At 38.9% G+C, this 20,278-nt stretch overlaps 1 protein-coding gene across 13 annotated transcripts in view; it reads right to left on the bottom strand.

Moving 5' to 3' along the window:
• TCF7L2 (transcription factor 7 like 2) overlaps window positions 1-20,278 on the bottom strand; it is a 249,546-nt gene that overhangs the window by 14,235 nt on the left and 215,033 nt on the right. For 10 of the 13 annotated variants that reach the window (XM_044665579.1, XM_044665580.1, XM_044665581.1 and 7 more), the window contains 6 exons: window positions 12,097-12,229; window positions 9,143-9,245; window positions 6,318-6,404; window positions 1,467-1,592; window positions 696-855; window positions 106-213 (listed from right to left, as the gene is read on the bottom strand). In XM_044665579.1, the coding sequence (XP_044521514.1) occupies window positions 106-213; window positions 696-855; window positions 1,467-1,592; window positions 6,318-6,404; window positions 9,143-9,245; window positions 12,097-12,229 (717 nt within the window). Of the gene's footprint in view, window positions 1-93; window positions 214-695; window positions 856-1,466; window positions 1,593-6,317; window positions 6,405-9,142; window positions 9,246-12,096; window positions 12,230-20,278 lie in introns of all 13 variants that reach the window. The other 3 variants (XM_044665582.1, XM_044665590.1, XM_044665586.1) reach the window with 2 other exon arrangements.

Genomic DNA, 20,278 nt, shown 5'->3' with positions numbered 1-20,278 from the left:
AAAAGTGTTTACTTAGGTAAGTAAATTCAATTTACGTTTTCCAGCATAGGTGCTTCTCTACAAACTCTACGACTGAAAAAAATAGCCACCTACATAGCCACCTACATAGTTATCCCGTGCGGACCAGCCTGGATAAAGTTGCATGTGAAGCTGTCGTTCCTTTCTTGCGAGCTCGTAGTATTTAGCTTGCTCTTCTCTGGATAACGCGTGCCACTGTAGAAGAATTGGTAGTGGGTGGGGAAGAGACAAATAGGAAATCAAAATGTCACAACCTGTACAATATCCATTACATATGAGAAATCTTCATCTTTCCTGTCATCCGCAAATAGTGTAGTCTTATGTAATTACATTTCACTGAAACCCTGGGCTTGGCCTGGACAGCTCAGACGAGATTCAATCTGTCACTTAGGTTGTTCTGTCCTTTACTGCTTTGGGGAGGATGAAGGAAAGATAGGGAATTGTAACAGTTGGTCTGAATACTAATAAATTGCTGAATTACAACCTCCCCTCTCCCAATATATACTTAGGATCCTCACAGAACACTAAAGGGGTAAGACCGGGACTTGTGAGGAAAGCAAATTGTCCAAATCAATCGAAAATTTGGCTCTTCCCTCCACCCTCTTTGTGCTAGGTTCTCTGGGTTTCTATTGCATCGATCCCTCTTCTCTCTCCTAGAGATGCCATTCATCACCTACCCTTCGACCAAGGATCTGGTTGATGGCTGCACTTTCTTTCAATGTACATTCTGCTACAACTTTTGCTCTCATTTCCTTCATATACAACATGAATGCATTAAGAGGTTTCTTTATGTGGGGCTTTTTCTTTTCTTCTTCTTTTTTGGAGTCCTGATGTTTCCTGTATGTTTAAGGAACAGACAAACACAAACACACACCCTGGTAATGACTCTCTCAGCCTGGCTCCCCTTGGCCCATTCTTCTATTTCCACCAATTCCCTTATAACTAATTCCATGAGACACAAGGAAAACAACACAAAACAAAACAAAAAGAGCCTCCAATGAGTTTTGCTCAAAACTACTCAAACAGCCCAAAGGGTAAGAAAAAAATAGATTTTTGTAATCAAATCTGAAAGTTTCCTAAATGTGAAAAGTTTTCCTAAAGCCTGCATTTTTCCCCAGCAAACTATCTTCATTCTTTTAGAACGAAACCCCAAATATCCAATTAATAAGTTAGGGGGCAGGAAAGTAGTTATAAATCTTAGTCCATCCACATGCATTAAAAAACATTCCTCTTTTGTCACACAGTAGACACAATCAATGAGACAGCCCTTATAGAACTAAATAAATTAAAAAACAACAACAACAACAACAAATAAATAAATGAACCAGCCATGCAGTGCCTTCAAAGGATGGATGTTTAAAAGGAGCCAAACTCCACTTTGAAAAAACAACCAGCAATAGTCTTCTGGGCATACTGGTAAGGAAATAAAATTAAGAGAAAACACTTACGAGCTATGGAGTGAGCCAACATCACTCTGGGAAGATTCCTGTTTGACTGTTGGTGTGACTATGGCTGGATGAGGAATTCCAGTTGTGTGTAAAGTATGATGTGGTGGGACCATATGAGGAGGAAACCTAGAAGACAAAAAGCTGTGTAAATCGTCAGAATAAAAATGAATGAATGGGGAGGGATATGTACACACAGATTTTTTTTTAAAATCATGTAACAAGCACATGAAAGCTACCCAAAGCATATGAAACCTGTCAGCATTAATTAGCGATAAATTAAACATAATGATTCTCATAATGTCATTAAAGCCAATCTTCCCCTTCATTATTGCTACTGACACGAGGCATTATGATTTTTAACATCTTTAACAAAAGACAAATTCAACTGATGTACTTGGGCGGAAAAGTAGGATATAAGCTACCTGCCGGAAACAACACGTCCAGTTTCTTATTATTAGTGGCAACTAAAAAGCCAATTTCACAGTCCTAATCAGTTCAGGAATTAAGGATGAAATCTTTTGTTGTATATTGACAGCTAAATAAAATATTAACGCTGCTGGAATTTACACACATTTTTGACAATGCTGTTCATACCTCATTAGGCCTTACTCTGTTGATGGAGCAAAATAATTTCTTTTTGTTCTTGTTGAACTGCTATACTTTGCTACTTTGGCAGAGTTAGTAGGGAATTAGGGGGGAAGGGGAGGAGGGAGGGGATAATTTTTCCCATTTGATACACATAAAGAGCCTTTGTCCACAGAAGAGAAACTATTTTCTTTAAGATTGATAAAGATGAAAAAAAGATAAAGATGTCGAGAAATTATAATATTTAGCATATGTGTGTGTATATATTTATGTATTATATGAATAAGGATCTACATTTAAATTCCCATTTCTAAATTACTTCTATTTTTCAAAAATGATACAGATGCATAAACAGATCTTTAATATGATTAACAACTATGCCTTCAGATATCTTATGGTCACCAAGGATAAAAGTGATTTCAGTTCAAATGACCTAGGCCTAACTTTAATTTCTATTCTCTTAGCTAAGCATTTTTTTTTAAGCATTTCAATGGGCACCAACATTGGTGTGTCCCTACATACTATAACAAAGATAAACTGTACTCTAAGGACCCAATTCAATTCAATTCAATTCAATTCAATAAACATTATAAAGTACCCTCTATGGGCAAAATTGTAAGATAATCTTCTAATTTCAAAACAGTTTATAATGCACAAGCATACTATGTAGGAAAGCTAAAAGCAGAGCAGACAAGCAGTTCTCAACAGCTACCAATTGGGCACACTGCAATGTGTACTGAGATTGGAAAGGAAGAACATCTTTCAAAAGGATAAAGGTGACAGAAAGATAGGGGTAGGGTAGAGAGCCAAAAAACAGTAGAGTCTCATAAGAACATAATACCTTATCAAACCTCAATTAAGTCGCTAAAAGGAGTTAAAAAAAAAAAATTAAAAAAATTTTTCCTTTCTCTCTTCAGGCCCAAATCATCCATTGAATTCATTTAGATAAAATAAATCAACAAAGTTTCTACTAACACATATATACTACATTGACAAAGGAAAGATTCTGCTCAGTTCTACTGGATAATATTTCAGATTTAGAGAATCAGATCTTAACTATTCTAGTCAGAGGTAGGAGACTATTATCCCCAGTAAGTATAAAATTTTATTTTGATAATAATTTAAAAACATGCCTTCTCAAGAGCAAGTGTCATACACTATTTGTAGCCAAAAAAAAAAGTTTCCATTTAAACTCGTGCAACAAACTTTAATTTGAGAATAATGAAATTGAAAGAACTACTTATAAATGCACAGAGGACATACAATAATTCTAAATAGCACAATATAAAGGTGATTAAAAAAAGAGTCTGGCCTTCTGACTTACAAGTTCTAAACTATGATCATCCTTCCTGAGTTCTTTTGCCATTCTTCTAATTTGATACTTATTTTCTGATAAGATGCCTTTTCAATAAGACAATTTCAGAAAAATGAGGGGAAAAACTTGGACTCTTTTGGGGCACGTCAAAATTTGAAAACTATTGATTGGATTGTAACCTGATGTGATCTTTCACTTAGAAATAACCATAACCACCGGATACCATCAAAGAGACTTAAAGTCCTGATAGCCCTGTGGCCTCACCCCATTCCACTCCAGGGCTTCAGGGCCTTAGGGATAATGGAAATAAGAATACCTGGAAGTGCTTGGGCAGAGGGATTGCCTTTGCTGTCAACATCAGATGTTCGGATGTGACGTAAGTACACTTATTTCCTTCTTGGATTAGGCAAATGTGAACAGGGACAGGTATGAAAAGAAATGGGAGAAAGAGTATGTAGAACAGGGGAAAAGGCTATGAGGTTTGGTTATATTCCAAGGGAAGGACAGAGAAGAAAGGAGGTTCGGGGGGCCATTGAAGAATAAACACTTAAAAATCCACATCCATCCATACCTACTCATGTGTGTAAGAGAGAGAAAGAGAGAAGGGAGGAGAGAGAACGAGCTAATGCTTACCTTTGCTTAAGAAACTCTTTTGCAGACAACTATTTCACGAAATGCAATAAACACCCTAAAAATTCTAAGTAGCTCATTATATACCCCTGTCTACTTTTATGGCTCCGAGCCAGAATATAATGATGAGCCTTAACTTGTTAAGGACAACTAATTTTTGTTTCTGGCTGTCTCAGGGGCTTCCCTCTTACTCAGTCCCACTTTGCTTCACTGTTGACATGTTTCTGTTAACTGGATGTCATCTGCCTGCCTTGATTTTATGCACAAGCAGTAGGATGCATTTTCCTGTGCAACAATCCTGCTTTGAGTTGCATTAGATTTGTCATTATTCTCTCATTCCCCCCCTTGCACTTGTAACATTTCATCTCTTCCTGCCTTATTTTTTTTGAGCCACGGTGCACCCACATTATGGTTTATACATGATCTTGCTCCCTTTGAAGCCGGCAGATTTCAGAGCCGGCTCTCGTCAGGAGTAGCGCCTTGCACCAATTTAGCAGGCTGAGGGCCCCGAGCTCCAACATCTCAATCTAAAGGGGGTCACAGGGTGGCACAAGTGAGTGTCAGCAAGTGCTGTTTAATTGCCAATCTAGGCTTCTCCGTGGTGTTTAAAGTATAATGACCCATCACTTAATTCTGAGAAGTCCTGGCCCCGCTGCTGAATGGAATGAATATCAAAGGGTATTCTGGAACAGGGCACGCTGCCTACATTTCCTATAACTGCCATAAGTATAATAGACCTGTACTTCTGTCGGCCCATTACGACAATAATGTATTTAATTTGCTGTATACTCTTTTTAACTAGGTACCTTTCATAAGGCCTACCTGGGGAATAGACTTTCTCTCACCACCACCATCACTACTACTACTACCATCACCACTACCGTCTCTTCCCTAACCCTTTCTCCTACCCCCTTTTCCCCAACCTCCCCAAGAAATTATAGACTAATCTCATAAAGAATAATTCAATCAATGAACTCAACTGTAACTCACTTCCTATAACTAAAGAAGTATATTCAGCCTTTGGAATTCTCTAGCAAAACAACAAAAAAACTCCCTATGACCATCAAAATAAAATGCAAGCGTGAGAGACATGGGGCTTTGGGTCACAAGGTTTTTTTAAGAGGGAAATTCCTTCTTTTTCCATTTCTCAATTTATTTTAACTTTATAAGAGATCATATGCCTTACTGGGCACCTTTTTAAAGAAAACACTTATTCATCTCCTCCTTTAGATATATATGCATGAGTGTACTTTTGTTCTTTTTTTTTTTTTAATTGAGACGGTGAAACATGATGATTCAGGACACATAAAACTTTTACCCTTAATTAATTGTACACAGTTCAATTCAAGGGACTCTCACATTACACTCTCAGACCACCAGCACCCCGTTACTTTTCTATACCTGAGGCAAGCATTCCTTTCCTCTCTCCAAACCTTACTCTGTCCTCCAATTTCATGTGCTGGCTACAGAGCTTGGAGGAGGAGACAGGGGGACAGTATCCCTGCCATGTAATGCATGCTAATTTAATTATGTGCCATCATCAAAATGGATTAGCTGTTTCAGCCCATCAGGAAAGTCTAAACCTCCACCGATTTAATTAACTTGACTGAAAATCAGATGAACAGAAAATAAAGCTATCATTAGGACCAATTAGTGATTACTTAAACATAGTGCTGCCAACCAGTTTGTAAATAAACTAGCAACCACTGGAAAATTAACTAGAATTAATTGTATCTAAGAAAGGGAGAATATTGGGGAGAGCGGGAGGGAGATATATAGTATTCATATATACTCACATGTAAAAACATATTGAAATCTTTTAAAACTTAGACGGGTAGGCAGATCTTTAACATAAATTCTTAGCTTTTGAGTTTTGAAAAAAAAAAGCCCAATAACCTTTTCTGGAATCCTGCTTGCATAACAATAAAACTACCTCCATCCTTTCCTTTCTCCAATAGTCCAAGGCTACAGAGAAAAAATACTAAAAAAGCTTCGAAGTCATGACTTCTCTTTCCTGTTCCTTTAATGTCACTTTCTATACCACTCAATTAGTTGCCTTAGTTAAATAGATCATAGATATATCTACTCATCTATCAACAAGACAGAAAGACAGACATGAAACCATATTGAGATTTCAAGGAAATTTTAATACTGTCATTATTGGCCTAAGAGTGTTTTCTAAAATGAACCTGGGTTGTACCATTAACTACTGTTTTCAGATAAACATTGAGCATCCCTACCTAGATGAAATGGGATTCTAGAGAACACTGTGAGAAGTCACACAATGCCCCGGTATCAGGACCCCGATTATTTGAACTCACCTTGACATGGAAGCGTTGACAGTCAGAGCTGTTGGGTAGGGATGCCTGAATCCTCCCGTCGTGATTGGGTAAACTGGTTGACCTTGCCTAGAAAGAGGAAAAAGGGGGAGGAAAAAGTGAAAAAAAAAAGGAAAAAAGTGTGGTGGGGGGGGGAGTAGGGGAAGAAGGAAAAGGGGGGGGAGGAAAACTTCTCTCTGCACAGTAAGCTTTATTCTCATTTGATCAGAACAAAAATCTTGGGGATTGTACAGCAAGGATCAAAGGGAAGAACCACAGAACAATTTGAATGCCATAAATCTGATAGGAATGGCTAATTAAATTTTATAACCTCTGCTTATGTCAATAGAGACCCTCTCCCCAAGCTGAAACTAGGTGTTTTGTTGTAATAATTAAAGGCGAAGTCTCGCTTGCTTTAATGGAGCCATCACACTAATTGAGGGCTACACATCCAAAGGAAAACAATAATGAATGTAAATTTATACCAAAATAAAGTACAGTGAATCAAAGGACTTCAGTTGCGCTTTGGGCCTCTTTCGGTATTTAGATCTCGGTGAGAAAACATTAAATTAACAGAGCTTAATTTGTAGCCTTTTGTCAAATTAACAAGTGTTGACAAGAGTTACCGGGGGGGAGAGTCCCCAAGAAGAATTGTGGGTAACCAATAGACAATCACACCTCATTACAATAATTAAAAAATACAGCAACACGCAAAATAGCTTCCTCATGAAAGACCCACAACTTTTTCTGATGGAGGTTTGTCTGAGTTGGCTATTCCTTTTTATCTAGCCTTCAAACATCTCTCTATCAGCTGAGCAGGGGGAGACAGTGTTGCCAGGATCATCTGCTAGGACTGGCCAGCCCCTTTTAAGAATAAATGGGTCAACTGCTAATCATACTCTCTCTCTGTCTCCCCAAAAGGACAATGGAGAAAAATACTATTATTTTTGGGTTTGATATTCAGAATTAGAAATGGGGCCAATAAAACATATTGTAGTAAAATGAGCTTTGAGTTTGGTGTCAGATTTGAGTCCTTCCTCTAACACTTACTAGCAAGGGTGGCCTAAGGTAAATCCTTTAACTCTATAAGGGTCTAATTTCCTTTTCTATAATAGAGGAAGAACTTCTCTTCCCTCCAGGTTGGTTCTGTGGTTTCACTGGCAAAAAGAAAATTCTGGTGAGGAAATCCTTTTACCAATGCAAAACAGAACCTACTTAGGAAGGAAAGAGGATAGCCCAGAAATTTCAGGGTTACGGAGCCACTATGTGTAAGGGGCTGGACTTGAACCCAAGATTTTCTGATTGTGAGGCCAGCTTTCTATCTCCTATGAGATGACATAGCCCTCTAAGGGATAAGAATATCTGCAGTACTCTTACACTGAGAGGTAATGTGGTAAGAGCAGCTACGAGAGTCCAGAAGATGAAGAGGGGATTGTTCATATCTTGCTTCTGACTCACGCTAACTAGATAACGAGGGGCAAGTCTTTTTTGAATTACTTTTTTGTATCCTTAATGCTTGGTGCATCACTCTGCACACAGTTGGCACATAATAAATGCATATTGTTGAAGATGATGGTGATGATAATGATGATGATGAACAAGTCCTAGAGGCAACCCTATAGTTCTATAAGTTGCCAGTCTACATTGTGCATTAGTCATGGAAATTTCTCTACTGAGGGTACCCTAAACTGATGAAATCACAGATCCAGACTTCACTCCCCGCCCTCAAAAAAGGAAAAAGAAAACCCCTACGTAAGGCATAATTCCCAGGATTATTAGGTGGGTAAAGTGAGATAACATATATAAGATGGCATATCGACCTTAAAATACTATATTAAAATCATGTTATTTTTTTAATAGGTAGAATGTAAAAGGCATATATGTATGTAGGAGGACTCTAATTGGCATTGACTGAGCTCACTTAGTCTTTTAAATTCTCTGACTATAAAATGACATGCTCAGCAAGTCCATAGTACCATGGATTCAAGAGAAATCTCTCCCTGTTAGGACTCCCTCCACTAGCATATTGTGTCCTTAATAGGTAGAATTTCCTGGCCTACATAGGTTTATTTATTTTCTTTCTCATTTGAATGGCCATTCTCCAAAGTTATCGATATCACTTAGGATAAGTGGGTAGGTGGCACAGCATAATGGAGTGCTGGCCCTGGGGTTAGAATGAGCCGAGTTCAAATCCAGCTTTAGAACTTACTAAATATGTGATACTGAGCAACTCACTCAACCTCTGTGGCTCCCAAGTTCCCCAACTCTAAAATGGGGATAATAATAGCATCTACCTCGTAAGGCTGATGAGAGGATCAAGTGAAATAATATTTGTAAAGTATTTAGGGCCATGCCTGGCATATATATGGTAGGCACTATATCAATGCTAGTTATTATTATGTTGTTGTTAATGAAGAGATAAAAAAATTTTAATGCAGGATATAACTTGTCATGGGAGAAAGGATGATTCAGGCAAACAACAGAAGCTATCCAGGCACTGCTGGTTATTGAATTCGATTCTTCAGTTTGGCTTCAGAGAATAGACAAGGGTTTAAGTTTTACTTTTCCATAGCAGACTAAAAGCCACCTAACTGGCAAAAATTTCAGTAAGATATGAAACATCCCATTCCTTTTCCACTAGGTGAATGACTCTTCCATGTCCAGGAATCAAGAGCCATTCTCCTATTTGATCTGTTTCTATTGATTCGTGCTTTCTTCCCAAGGGGACACTTAGCTAGCATTTTCCCTCCCCTTCCTTATTTAAGAATTAATAATAAAGCAACCCATTAAAATAAAAGAAATGGAAATAAAAAAATGGAACTCCTTACTGTGGTACTAACCATCCTAGCGGATGGGGGATTTGTCCTACGGTGCCAGGCGATAGCGGGTAATAAGGAGATATATCTGGAGGGTGTGGAGGTCGTGGAATTCCTAGAAAGAAAACAAAAAAAACAAAAAACAATCATAAGTGCAAGAAGGGAGAGATACAGAGAAGGAATGGGGAAGAAAAGTGCCAAGAATGGAGGAAAAAATGACCAAGAAGCAGAAGAGGAAAGTTGGGAAGGAGAAAGAAAAAGGGGGAAAAGAATGAAGAAGGAAATGTTCTATAGTTCTAATATGTCACTGCCCTCTCTACACTCTAATGAATTTGGATTGCTTAGATCCCAATCACAACCTTGCTCTCAATTTTTGTCTTCTTTAGCAAAGTTGCAAAATCTTTGTGACCCATGAAAACAACTCATCCACTATCTTTAGCTGTTTTCCTCTTATGTAGGGAAGTAATGTGGGATAGTATAAAGAACAATGGCTCTTCAATCAGGAGACCTGGGTTCAAATCCAGCCTATTGCACACTAATTGGGTGATTTTGGGCATGTCACAACCTCCCTGAATCTCAGTTTCCATCATCTCTACAAGGAGGTTGACCCAAATGGCTTTACAAGTTGCTTCTAACCCAAGATTTAGGATACCATTTCATGAAAACTTTATAAAGGTTGGCTCTTTTTGGTTCCTTCTCCCACTGCCTGAACAATATCCCCTTTTTTTTCCAAGTAGGGTATTTGGAAGGTATTTATTCATATAGAAATTCTTTGTAACGTGTTCCCATCCATTTGGAAATAGGTTGAATAAATATTAGGAGGCCCTTGGGATCAGAAGCAAGGGACAAAAAGGAGTCTACCTAGAAAGTATATTGAATTTTGCATTTAATTCACTGAATGAAAATTTGTTGTGTGTCTCCGTTAAAACTCCATCTGCTAAATGGGTATATAGGTATATAGAACTCAAAAGGTTCATTTCATATGTAAGAATCATCACAAAATATGGATGGGGTAGAGTCTCAACAAATGAGAAAAGGACCTCCCGGGGAAATGTGGAAGCAAGCGTGGCAGTGTCCCCAAAGCCACTGGGAAGCATCAAAGTTGCCGACAGTGGCAGGGAGAGGAAAGATTCCACAGAGAAGGGTGGCTAAGTTCACGAACAATAGCGAAGGAGAATCTAAAAAAGAGGGCACCAAAGTGAAGGAGTAGCATATTCTCGGCTGTAAACTATTTCTTTTTTTTAATTCACTCAGGAAGCTTTTAATCTCTAAATTAAATCTCCCTGTGTGACATTTTCACGCGGACACTGCTTTTTCTCCATTACAAAAACCAAACAGATTAACTGGGCTTTAACTATACAGCGAGCCATTTGCACACTTGAAAGAATGTTCGCAGAGGAAAAGTAAACACTCTACAGCCGTTAATCATATGTTTTACGATAACCATTTAAAAGCTATTCCCTGTACTACCATTATTTAAATGAGGGGCTGACTCTGCCATTCACTCGCAGTGCCCAGGGACAGCAAGCCAGGCTCTTTCAGCCATGTGCAGCCTGCGTTCCAATGCAATTAAAAAGGAGGCCCAGTGGTCGGAGGCTGGTGAAAACCAGCTAATGTGTGGCCTCATTCAGAGGGAGCTGGTAACAGCAGTGTAAATAGGCTGCCGACGTCAGCCCTGCCCCAAACAATTCCTCTGACAAAATAACATGTAATCACCATTTTAAATTTAACCTTCTAATTAACTAACCAAAAGTATAAAAGAAAAAAAAAAGAGAGAAAAAAAAAGCAGTGAGCTAGTGCTTTATGCAAGACTGAAAGAGAAATTATGGATGTAAACTAAGCTCCCCAAAGCTTCCTCTGAAACATTATTTATTTATTTATTTGCAGTTAGGGTTAGTAGCAGAATTACTTTAAAATTTTCTCTGCAAGGAAGAAAGCCTAGAGCATCATATCTGTCTTCTTGTCATCAACACAGAAGGAATGAAACGTGCACACGGATTGAGATGTATTTATAGTGGCACAAGAAGGAGTCTTATACTTTTTGAGAATTTGGCCCAAGATGGGGAGTCGGAAGACTGGCAAATTCTAATTCTCCCATCGACCTGGCCCACTGTTTGAATGAGTAGCTCTAGGGACATTATCTTCTGTACTTTATTCAAATGGAAAGGAATAATGCATAGCAAGTAGGAAACTTCAGTTTTCTTATTTATACAATGAGAAACAACAATTAACTGTGATCCTGTGGGGAAGAAGGAAGAATCCAATCATACCACTAAAAGGGATTCTGCAACTTGGTGACTCCAAGACTTTCTTATCCATATAGCACCTAGTTACTATTTAAGTGACTGGGATACCTCCTTGGCTACCTGAGGAGTCTGAGCCCTCCCTGCTGCTTTTGGGGGTGGGAACAATGGAGGTACTGAGATCGCTGAAGCTATCTTTAGAACGGGCTATCCCAAACTCTAACAGATCCAAGAGGCTGGAAAGATGTGGCACCAAGAAACCCTGTGATGTCTTTCTCTCTGTCTGTTTTGGAAGGCAAGTCAGCCATCAAAATAGAACATGACTGCCAAATCCAAGACTATTGGTTCTTGTAGCCAAAACAGCTACTTTGGGATGTCCTGAACTATCAAAGGACTTAGGTCAGTCTTCTAAGGATAATAGCCATTCATCAGTATCGACTTCTATCAAATTTTAAAAAAAATCAATAAACCAACAAAAAAAAATCATACTCTTTGAACAGATAAAAATATAATTGAGATAACTGAAAGGCTTTCATTCAATCCCAGAGGGGCAAGGAGTAAAAACTAAGCCATTGTCACTCCAACACCAGTGCTTTCTACCTTTCACGTTCTTAGGATGCTTCTAAAGCTCTTTTTAACCCAACAAGGTCTTTTCTCCACTTTCTCCCAGGTGTTCCTCTGGGCCCTTCCCTTCCTGGGCAACGATGTCCATCCCAAGCCTACCTGTTTTGGGATCTACGTCGGCTGGTAAGTGTGGAGGTGGGTTTCCTGGGGTGAAGTGCTCATTGCTGTATGTGATAAGCGGCGTAAGAGGGTGTACATGGTGAGGGTGCTGCACAACGGGCACTTTGTTAGACTGAAAAGGGAAAGAGAAGAAGAGAGACATTATTAACAGCAGTATCCCATCAGCTTCCAAGTCAGCAGAACCACCAAACTGCTTGGTCACCTACTACCTCCCCAGCTCCTGAAAAAGAGGATGTCAGCCTTCTTCTATGGGTTGTTACAGTGCCATTTTTTAATTTCTCTGTTGGGTCTGCATTTTGAATCTCCACCCAACCTCTTCCCAACACGAATCCTACCAGTTGGTACTTTATCCTGTAAGCACCTAAGTAGGGAAGCTGTTGACATTCATCCCTCTTACCTAGGATGTTACTTGCATGTGGGAGCAAGAGCTTTCCTCGATGATAAAAGTTTGGGGGTGCGGGAGGAGAGAAAGGAGTGATGTGGTAAAGGAGAAAAAAGAACCAGGGATCTTTCATTCCAGGAGGCTGACTGGGGTGTCTCATCTCTGTGTCCCACCCAGCCCTAGATCCCAAACCTGGTTCTCCAGAATTTTCCCCCTATTCTGTAGCCCTCTATAAACGGCATGGATGAAAAGCCCAGTTTGCTCACCACTCAAGAGTAAGAACTTTACTGGGGACTGCTAAACTGCAAGGCAATCACCTGCATATTTTATGCATATTACAGCAGCCCAGGCTCATTAGGAATTCATCAGAGAGCACTAATAAGTTAACTGGATGATGATGAATTGTGCTAATAAAAGGTATGCATTTTAAAAAGGCAGTTCTGGAAAACAAGGAATTGGCATTTTAATAATTGGTGGGGGGGGGGAACGTCTTTTTTTTTTTTTTTAAGATTTTCTCATTCCTATAGTTAGTTCCCATAAAATTATTCTTACCCCCTCCCAATAATACAGGGTTTCATGATAACTTAGCCTAGCAAGATCACAAAGAAAAAATTAAGCTGAAACTAGCGAACTACTGGGCCATTTACTGAGAGTAATCCAATTGCAAAAAACCCTATTCCCAGTAGAGGATTTCCACTAAAATCCTACAACAGGGACATTTAACCAGATTAGGTACCAGCGAAGATAAAGAGGCTGGTATTAGATGATGAATGGATTAGAGTCAAGTTTCATTTTAGAATGTGTCTTCATTTCCTTTTATTACTTTTAGTAAGGAACAACTCGCATTAACATCAAGGAAAAGGAATTGCATTCAAAGCGAAGGGAGGGCGAAGTTACGGTGCTGCCCACTAGCACCATGGAAGTGGCAAGGGTTTTCATTAATGCCCTACTTTTTTGGCTCTTTTTTCCCCTGATGGGTGAGAGGGAGCTACAAGCCTGAGTAAACTATTTCTCAACTGCTAAAATAGCATGTTTGTGTCAGGATTAAATTTAAAGTTTCAAAACTTTTGGAGGGTGAATTAAGAAAGATGCTCACTTGGGACATTACAGATGAACTGGGAAAGAAGAAATCTATTTAAAATAAAGGCCTTGACAGACTGGCATAATGACCTTTCTAAAGACTCAGGCCTTGAGAAGAGCTGCAATCTGATTACTGGTTCTCTTTTGGGTTGCCATTTTTAGATGAAGGCACTTATCAAGCAATTAAGAGTCTCCAAATGGGATTGTGTGGTTATTTGTTGTTATTCTTGTTTTGAGGAGGGATGGTTATAGCAAGTCTTAGAAAATAAATAATAGATTTTAACATGTTGACTACCCGGCTTTACTATGTCAGATCCAACAAACCAGAGTTTAGGAATCAAGCGTCAATGTAAAGATTTTATAGAATGAGTGAAATCTTCTAAGCCATTACATTGCACTAAAGAATACTTTTATAGGGTTTTGCTCTGTCTGGTTATTACAACAACCTTAAGTCAAAATTATTTGCTGTCTACAATGTGTACAGTGGGTACTTAACCATATTCTAATACATATCAGACATACTTGCAAATGTCTCATGTTGCATTAGACTATAAGCTTCTTGAAGGCAGGGTTTGTGGTTTTCCATTTTTCTACCCTTACTATGTAAAAGGGCCCTGATGCAGAGTAGATACTTAGGGGGAAAAAATATTGAATTGAATTACCAGGCACTATTAAATTGAATTGCCAGGCACTATGTGGATTATAGATTACTAATTATGGAATCAAATTTGAAGGAAATATGAAATATAAAAAATAGATACTTAGTATAGGGTGTCCCAAAAATGTTGGCAAAGCAGTTAGCTTTTTAATAGCTTAAAATTGTGCTAAGACTTTTGGGACGCCTTGTATATAACAGTATGAAACATATAATAATTCATATTTTTATAAATCACTTCAAAATGTAAAAGTACTTTCCTCACAACTCATGGGGCAAGTATTGGGGAAACCATGGATAGGGAGCAGACCTGTGATTTCATGGCACAGAGAATTCTCAGATTGAGGGCATGCCTTCTATCAATGCAAGATGACACTGACTTAGCAACTTATCATCTTAGAGCACAGAACGGTTTAGTGATTTACCTCAGGTCACACAGTCAATTTGCATTAAAGGCAGCACTGGAATGTAGGTTTTGCTGGCTTAAAGACCAGCTCAATATCTGCTATGCCAAGGTACAGTAGAAAGAGTACTGATTCTATAATCAGAGGATGCCCTTCAAATTCCACGTCTGATCATTATAATCTGTGTGACCTTGGGCAAGTCATTTAATTTCCTCAGGCACCAATTTCATTACCTATAAAATGGGATCTGGACACAATGATCTCATAGCCTGGTCAGACTTAGGGTCAAATAAAATTGAGAACAAATATCATTACAATTTTTATAGGTGGAGAAATAAATTGGGGTGTGTTCTTTGTCCAACGCCACCCAGCTGGTCAATTAAAGAAAGAGGATACATAAGTCCTCTCACTCCAAATCTGTGACTATTTCTATTATCCTGCCCTACAAGCAAAGATAATAAAAGGTTATCAATCAGCAAATATTTATTAATCCAACTCCAGGCAAAACTGTTCTAGGCCCTAGGGATACAAAGAATGAAATTATTCCTTCCCTTGAAAAGCTTACATTCTAATGGATAAAAGTACATATATAATTACATGTAGAAAAAAATACAAATTAAAACAAGTTATTTTTTTTTTTCAGTTGTTTCAGCCATGACAGACTTTTTATGATCCCATTTGGGATTCTCTTAACAAAGACATTGGAGTGGTTTGCCATTTCCTTCTCCAGCTCATTTTATAGGTAAGGAACTAAGAAAAATAGGGTTAAATGACTTGCCCAGGATCACACAACTATAAAATAATATATTTTTATTATATAAAATAACATATAAAAATAATAAAGCACCTGAGGTCAGATTTGAACTCAGGAAGATGAGTCTTACTGACTTCAGGCCCAGCACTCTATCCACAGTGCCACCTAGCTGCCCAAATACAATATAATTTAATACAAATAGTAGATGGAGAGAAATATATAAAAAATGTGTTATCTAAATAGTTTAGGTTATCAGTGCTATAGAAATTAGGAGAATGGAAAGATCAATGGGTCCTGGGTTTAAGTTAGGTCTCAAAGGCCTTAGTAGGGAGGCAAGGTTACTTCCAGATAAGAACACCACCAAAGCTAAAGGCATAAGAGCCAAAGATGCAGAAGGTATTATTCAGGAGGTCTTACAGTGAAATTGAGGGATCAAATGAGAAACATCATTAACTACTCTCTCTCTCAAAAAAAAAAATCTACAATCTTGAAATCTGTAATTCTTTCCCAAACATTACAGTAATAAGAATTATGAAAGTTAACAAGTCAACAAGTATTTATTAAGCTCCAATTATGTACTAGGATATGTACTATGTATGTATATATGCAATATATGTACTATGTTAAGTTTGGGAAAAGAATATGGAATCTCCTAAAATAATCATTTCCTGGAAAGCTAAAAATGATGGCTTGATTTAGCTTCTACCTTAAGCAATAAGCAATTAATGTAATTAGCATTAATCATATTAATTAACCATCAACCACTGATAATCAATAAGTATTTATGAAATGTCTATTATTTTCTATTTTGGGATCTGGAAATACAAAGACAAAAAAAAAAAGAAACTGTCTCTGCCCACAAGAAGTTTACATTCCACTGGAATGTATACATACACATACCCACACAAACTTAATTCAGGGTAATGGAAGAAGAAGTCCTAATGACTAATGGGAAGTGGGTGGAGAGAAATGGAAGATAGATGGAAACGATGTTTTAAAAAATTCCTGGAAAGAGTGACGTTCAAGTTCAGCTTTGAAAGAAATTATAGACTCTAAGAAAAGGTTAAAAAGACAGATCGGAGTCAGGTTTTGAAGGGCTTCAAATATGTAACAGATGGTTGCATTGGGGGGGGGGTACCTCAAGGCAACTTGTAGATCTCCTGATTTGCTTCATTATGTGATGAGAGAAAGGGCTCTCTCAAATGTTACCCATAACATCAGAACTGAGGGCAGGGATAAGAACCATACACAGTAAGCACTGGTCTATCCATCAGTCACTGTCAACAAGTTAGCCTAATTCTCATACAGCAAAAAAAGAAAAAGAAACAAGAGAAGAATGGACAATTAATTGAGGAGCTAAGGTTGTGGAGCTATAGATGGCTATATAGCATTATGGGCTTATTATTAGAGGGCTTAATTACTATAATTTTTAAAACATACATATATATACATTATTTTTACATGGCATCTATCTTCCTTCATAAGAACAACTTTTCCAGGTCGATATTAAGGTCTTTTATACCTTCCTTAATAAGTGGCTCTCTCCATAATGAACATATATTTGTATTCATATGTGTATACATATTATACATGCATATACATGTGTGCACGTATTAATATATCTAATTATTATACCACTTGAGCATAATTATTACATAATACGGTGAAAGCCACACATATTCATTGCCAAAATGATGAAAAACAGAAATGGAAGGATGCCTTGTTAGAATTAATCTTATTATGAAATATTTTAAAGGGGAAAGGGCTCAGAGAATTTCTTAGTTCTTTAAGGAGACTAAGTTTTCAGGCAATGCTTCAAAGGTTAGACTACACAAGATTATTCACAAAAATAGGGGCCATCTCTTTGGGCTAAAGACCTATCAAAAAAATAGGTAAATGACTTTCCCCAGTTTTCTCCCATTGCCCAATCTATGATAACATAAGAAGGGGGACGTTCAAGAATCTTATTACCTAGCACAACTTCAAATATGTCCGGGGATAGCATTCACTACCATCAAAGAGAGCAAATTAAGTTTCCATATCAGGGAAAGAAGAAAGAAAATGGAGCTTCAATAATACAATTACTAGGGGGTGAGGTGGGGAATGGAAGCACAAAGAAATGAGGAAAGGTCTGTAGGTATGGTCTGGGTCATTTCTCTAATGAATCTCTCTACTGTCTTGAATAAGTAACTATTTAATAAATGCTTACTATATGCCAGGCACCGTACTAAGCACTGGGCATACAAATAAAAACAGAAAGAAAAACACAGTCTGCCCTCACAGAACTTACATTCTAATGGGGCAAGAAAACACAGAAAAGGGAATTGGGGGAAGGGGAGACTAGAAAGGGGGGATAAGTGAAATGGTCAGGGAAAGAAGTTCATAAAGTTCTTAAAACAGTTTAAAATGTGATGAGGTTCATTGCTATGTTTGCATGGAAAGATGATGTCCAGGACAAAACGGTATTTGTCTAAACCAATGTTCTCAAATCTTAAGGACATTTCAAGAATCTAGTCATCCATGTGACTACCTTCCTGCCACTTAATTCTATATACCATCGCCAGGGCCTGCCAGGACCAAGCTAAAGCTCTCTGGCTCCCTCCCTCCCCTGCATGAGATAGGAGTAGCTTTGGGTGAGGATTTTGTTTCTTAACCCCCCCCCCTTTTTTTGGGGGGGGGGTAAGAGAATGATAGTTATGGGTAAATAAATAGGCTGGAATTGAAAGGTCCTGAATCTTACTGACCCAGTTAATAGGATGCATGTACTTCTGAATTCTAATATTACATCAACTTCCAGTAGCAGGGTTATTGTAATAAAACAAACAAACAAACAAGCATATTACATATGATCAATGTCAATATAATAAGAAAATAAAGGAAAAGCAATCTGTTAAACAACTAAAAAAGATAAAGATACCTAGAAAATTTGAGACAAGACACCATCCTAACCTGATCATTCTAAAATTCATGATAGCCTACAGGCTTTTTTTTTTTTTGTTTTTTAAATGCCACCTACCTGGTTAAGCTGCTGATCCCTAAACTTCCAACCCCCTTTTTTCTTCATTAAGGTCTGCAGCTTGGAGCATTGAACATTTTAATTATAAAGGGCCCTTTAACAGGACACAAAGCTTGAACTCTTCCCATCCAGAGTATTCATCAAACCCCAGCCCAGGGAAGACCTCCTTGACTGACCCCTGACCTTTCAAGGGTCCTTAAGCACTTGCTTTCGCTGCCCCCCCTGGAAGGAGCCATGCCACCCTCATTGCAAGAGCACCCCCACCCACCCACCCCGGCACCATTTGCAATTTGGAACTTGGCAAGTCAGAGATTGATTAGGTCCTTCTAGCTCTGCCTCCTACCCTAACCCCCCTGGCCCCCACCTTCCCTTACGCTAGGCAGCCTAAAAGGAATGAAAGCTCACCATTCACATCTCCACCTATTAATCAACAGACTTTGAAAACAAATGGAGCCATTGCTCCGCCCGTTCTCTCGGTTGGGCCCTCCTCTTCAATACTCCCCTATTGCTTTCCCTTTCTGCAGGAGAAAGATGGGGCCAGAAAGTGCCTTTATGAGCCGGGCACAATAAAACAAAAGCAGCACAGAGGAGCATTTGTCAGCCTTTTCCCCTCCTCGGGGTAGATGGGGAAGGTCTTCAGTGGTCTTGAATTACCGGGCCCTCCCAGGGACTGAACGCTGCCTTAGCAAAGGGCGCTATTCACTCCTGGTTTACATTAAAAATGGGTTTATAACTCATCTCCATGCGTTTTCCAGATGCCATTTATTATGGCTGCACAGAGGCCAATGGCGACTAGTAAAACATTAATAGATATTTCAAGTCACTAGAGCCGCGGAGGAACGGGGAGGGCTCACGAAGCGCCGCGAGGGAGGGAGTTCAGAGATGGCGACCCTCGGGGTCTTTCTGGCAGTGAGCAAACGGGAGGTCAATGGGAGTGATAGGAAAAGGCTTGTGAGCCAGTAGCCAAGACAAAATCCCCGACTATCCATGTCAACACTCAAGAACAGCTTCCACAGAGCTTCCAGAATAATACCAAGGAAGAGCCTTCACTTTCATAAGACTCCAAATCACCTGAGGAGAATTCCAAGTAAATCATCTTCAAACTCCTCCATCCTACCCAATTACCTTTAGCTTTCTACTTTCCAAGTTCTTCTTCATTTCCGGGGGGAAAGGGGGCTGGGGGACTCATAACTGGCGACGTTGTGTCTTCCAAAGTTCACCAGCGTCTCCCAAGGTTCCTTTCCTTCTCCAACATTTCACTGGCTGCCCCTGACTCCCATCTTGACCCATAAAGTGATAGTGGTCAGTCTTTTCACAGTTTAACGTAGCCCTTTTCTGTCTGAGCTCTTGCTCTAAGCCAACTGCTTATTGTTCCCCAGGACAAGACCTCCATTGATAACTACTAGCTTCCTGATGAAAATAATAAAAAGGGAAAGGAAGATGTGGGGTGGAAATAATAAATAAAAGATAAAAACTAGCATCTCCCGACTTTTTTTTCAGCCCTCTGTCTTTCCCCCCCTCACACTCACTCTCTGGACCCACTTCTTATATACCATCTCTCTCCTGGAACCAACTTCTCATACATAGACTTTGGGAGGGTAAGGGATGGAATTTCATGCCAAAAATTCCAACTAAACACACCCAAATATACTGTCTGACATTCTTCACTGTTTCTGCTTTCAAAATACATGGACGGTCTGCAGAAGTGTGACCCCCTCTATTGACTTCCAGGGTAGCCAGACACTGAGGGAGGTTGAGGAGGCTGCTCGGTTTCCTGATTCTGTAAATATTCTACCGCTAATAGAAGAAAATACTAAAAGTGCATCCAATTGAGGCAGCTACAACAGAAAGAAGAGATTCTCCATGTCTT

The sequence above is a fragment of the Gracilinanus agilis genome, chromosome 2, assembly GCF_016433145.1.
Source record: "Gracilinanus agilis isolate LMUSP501 chromosome 2, AgileGrace, whole genome shotgun sequence".
NCBI lineage: Eukaryota > Metazoa > Chordata > Mammalia > Didelphimorphia > Didelphidae > Gracilinanus > Gracilinanus agilis.
Note: the sequence above shows the minus strand (reverse complement) of the source record. Positions and strands in the feature narration are given on the sequence as shown.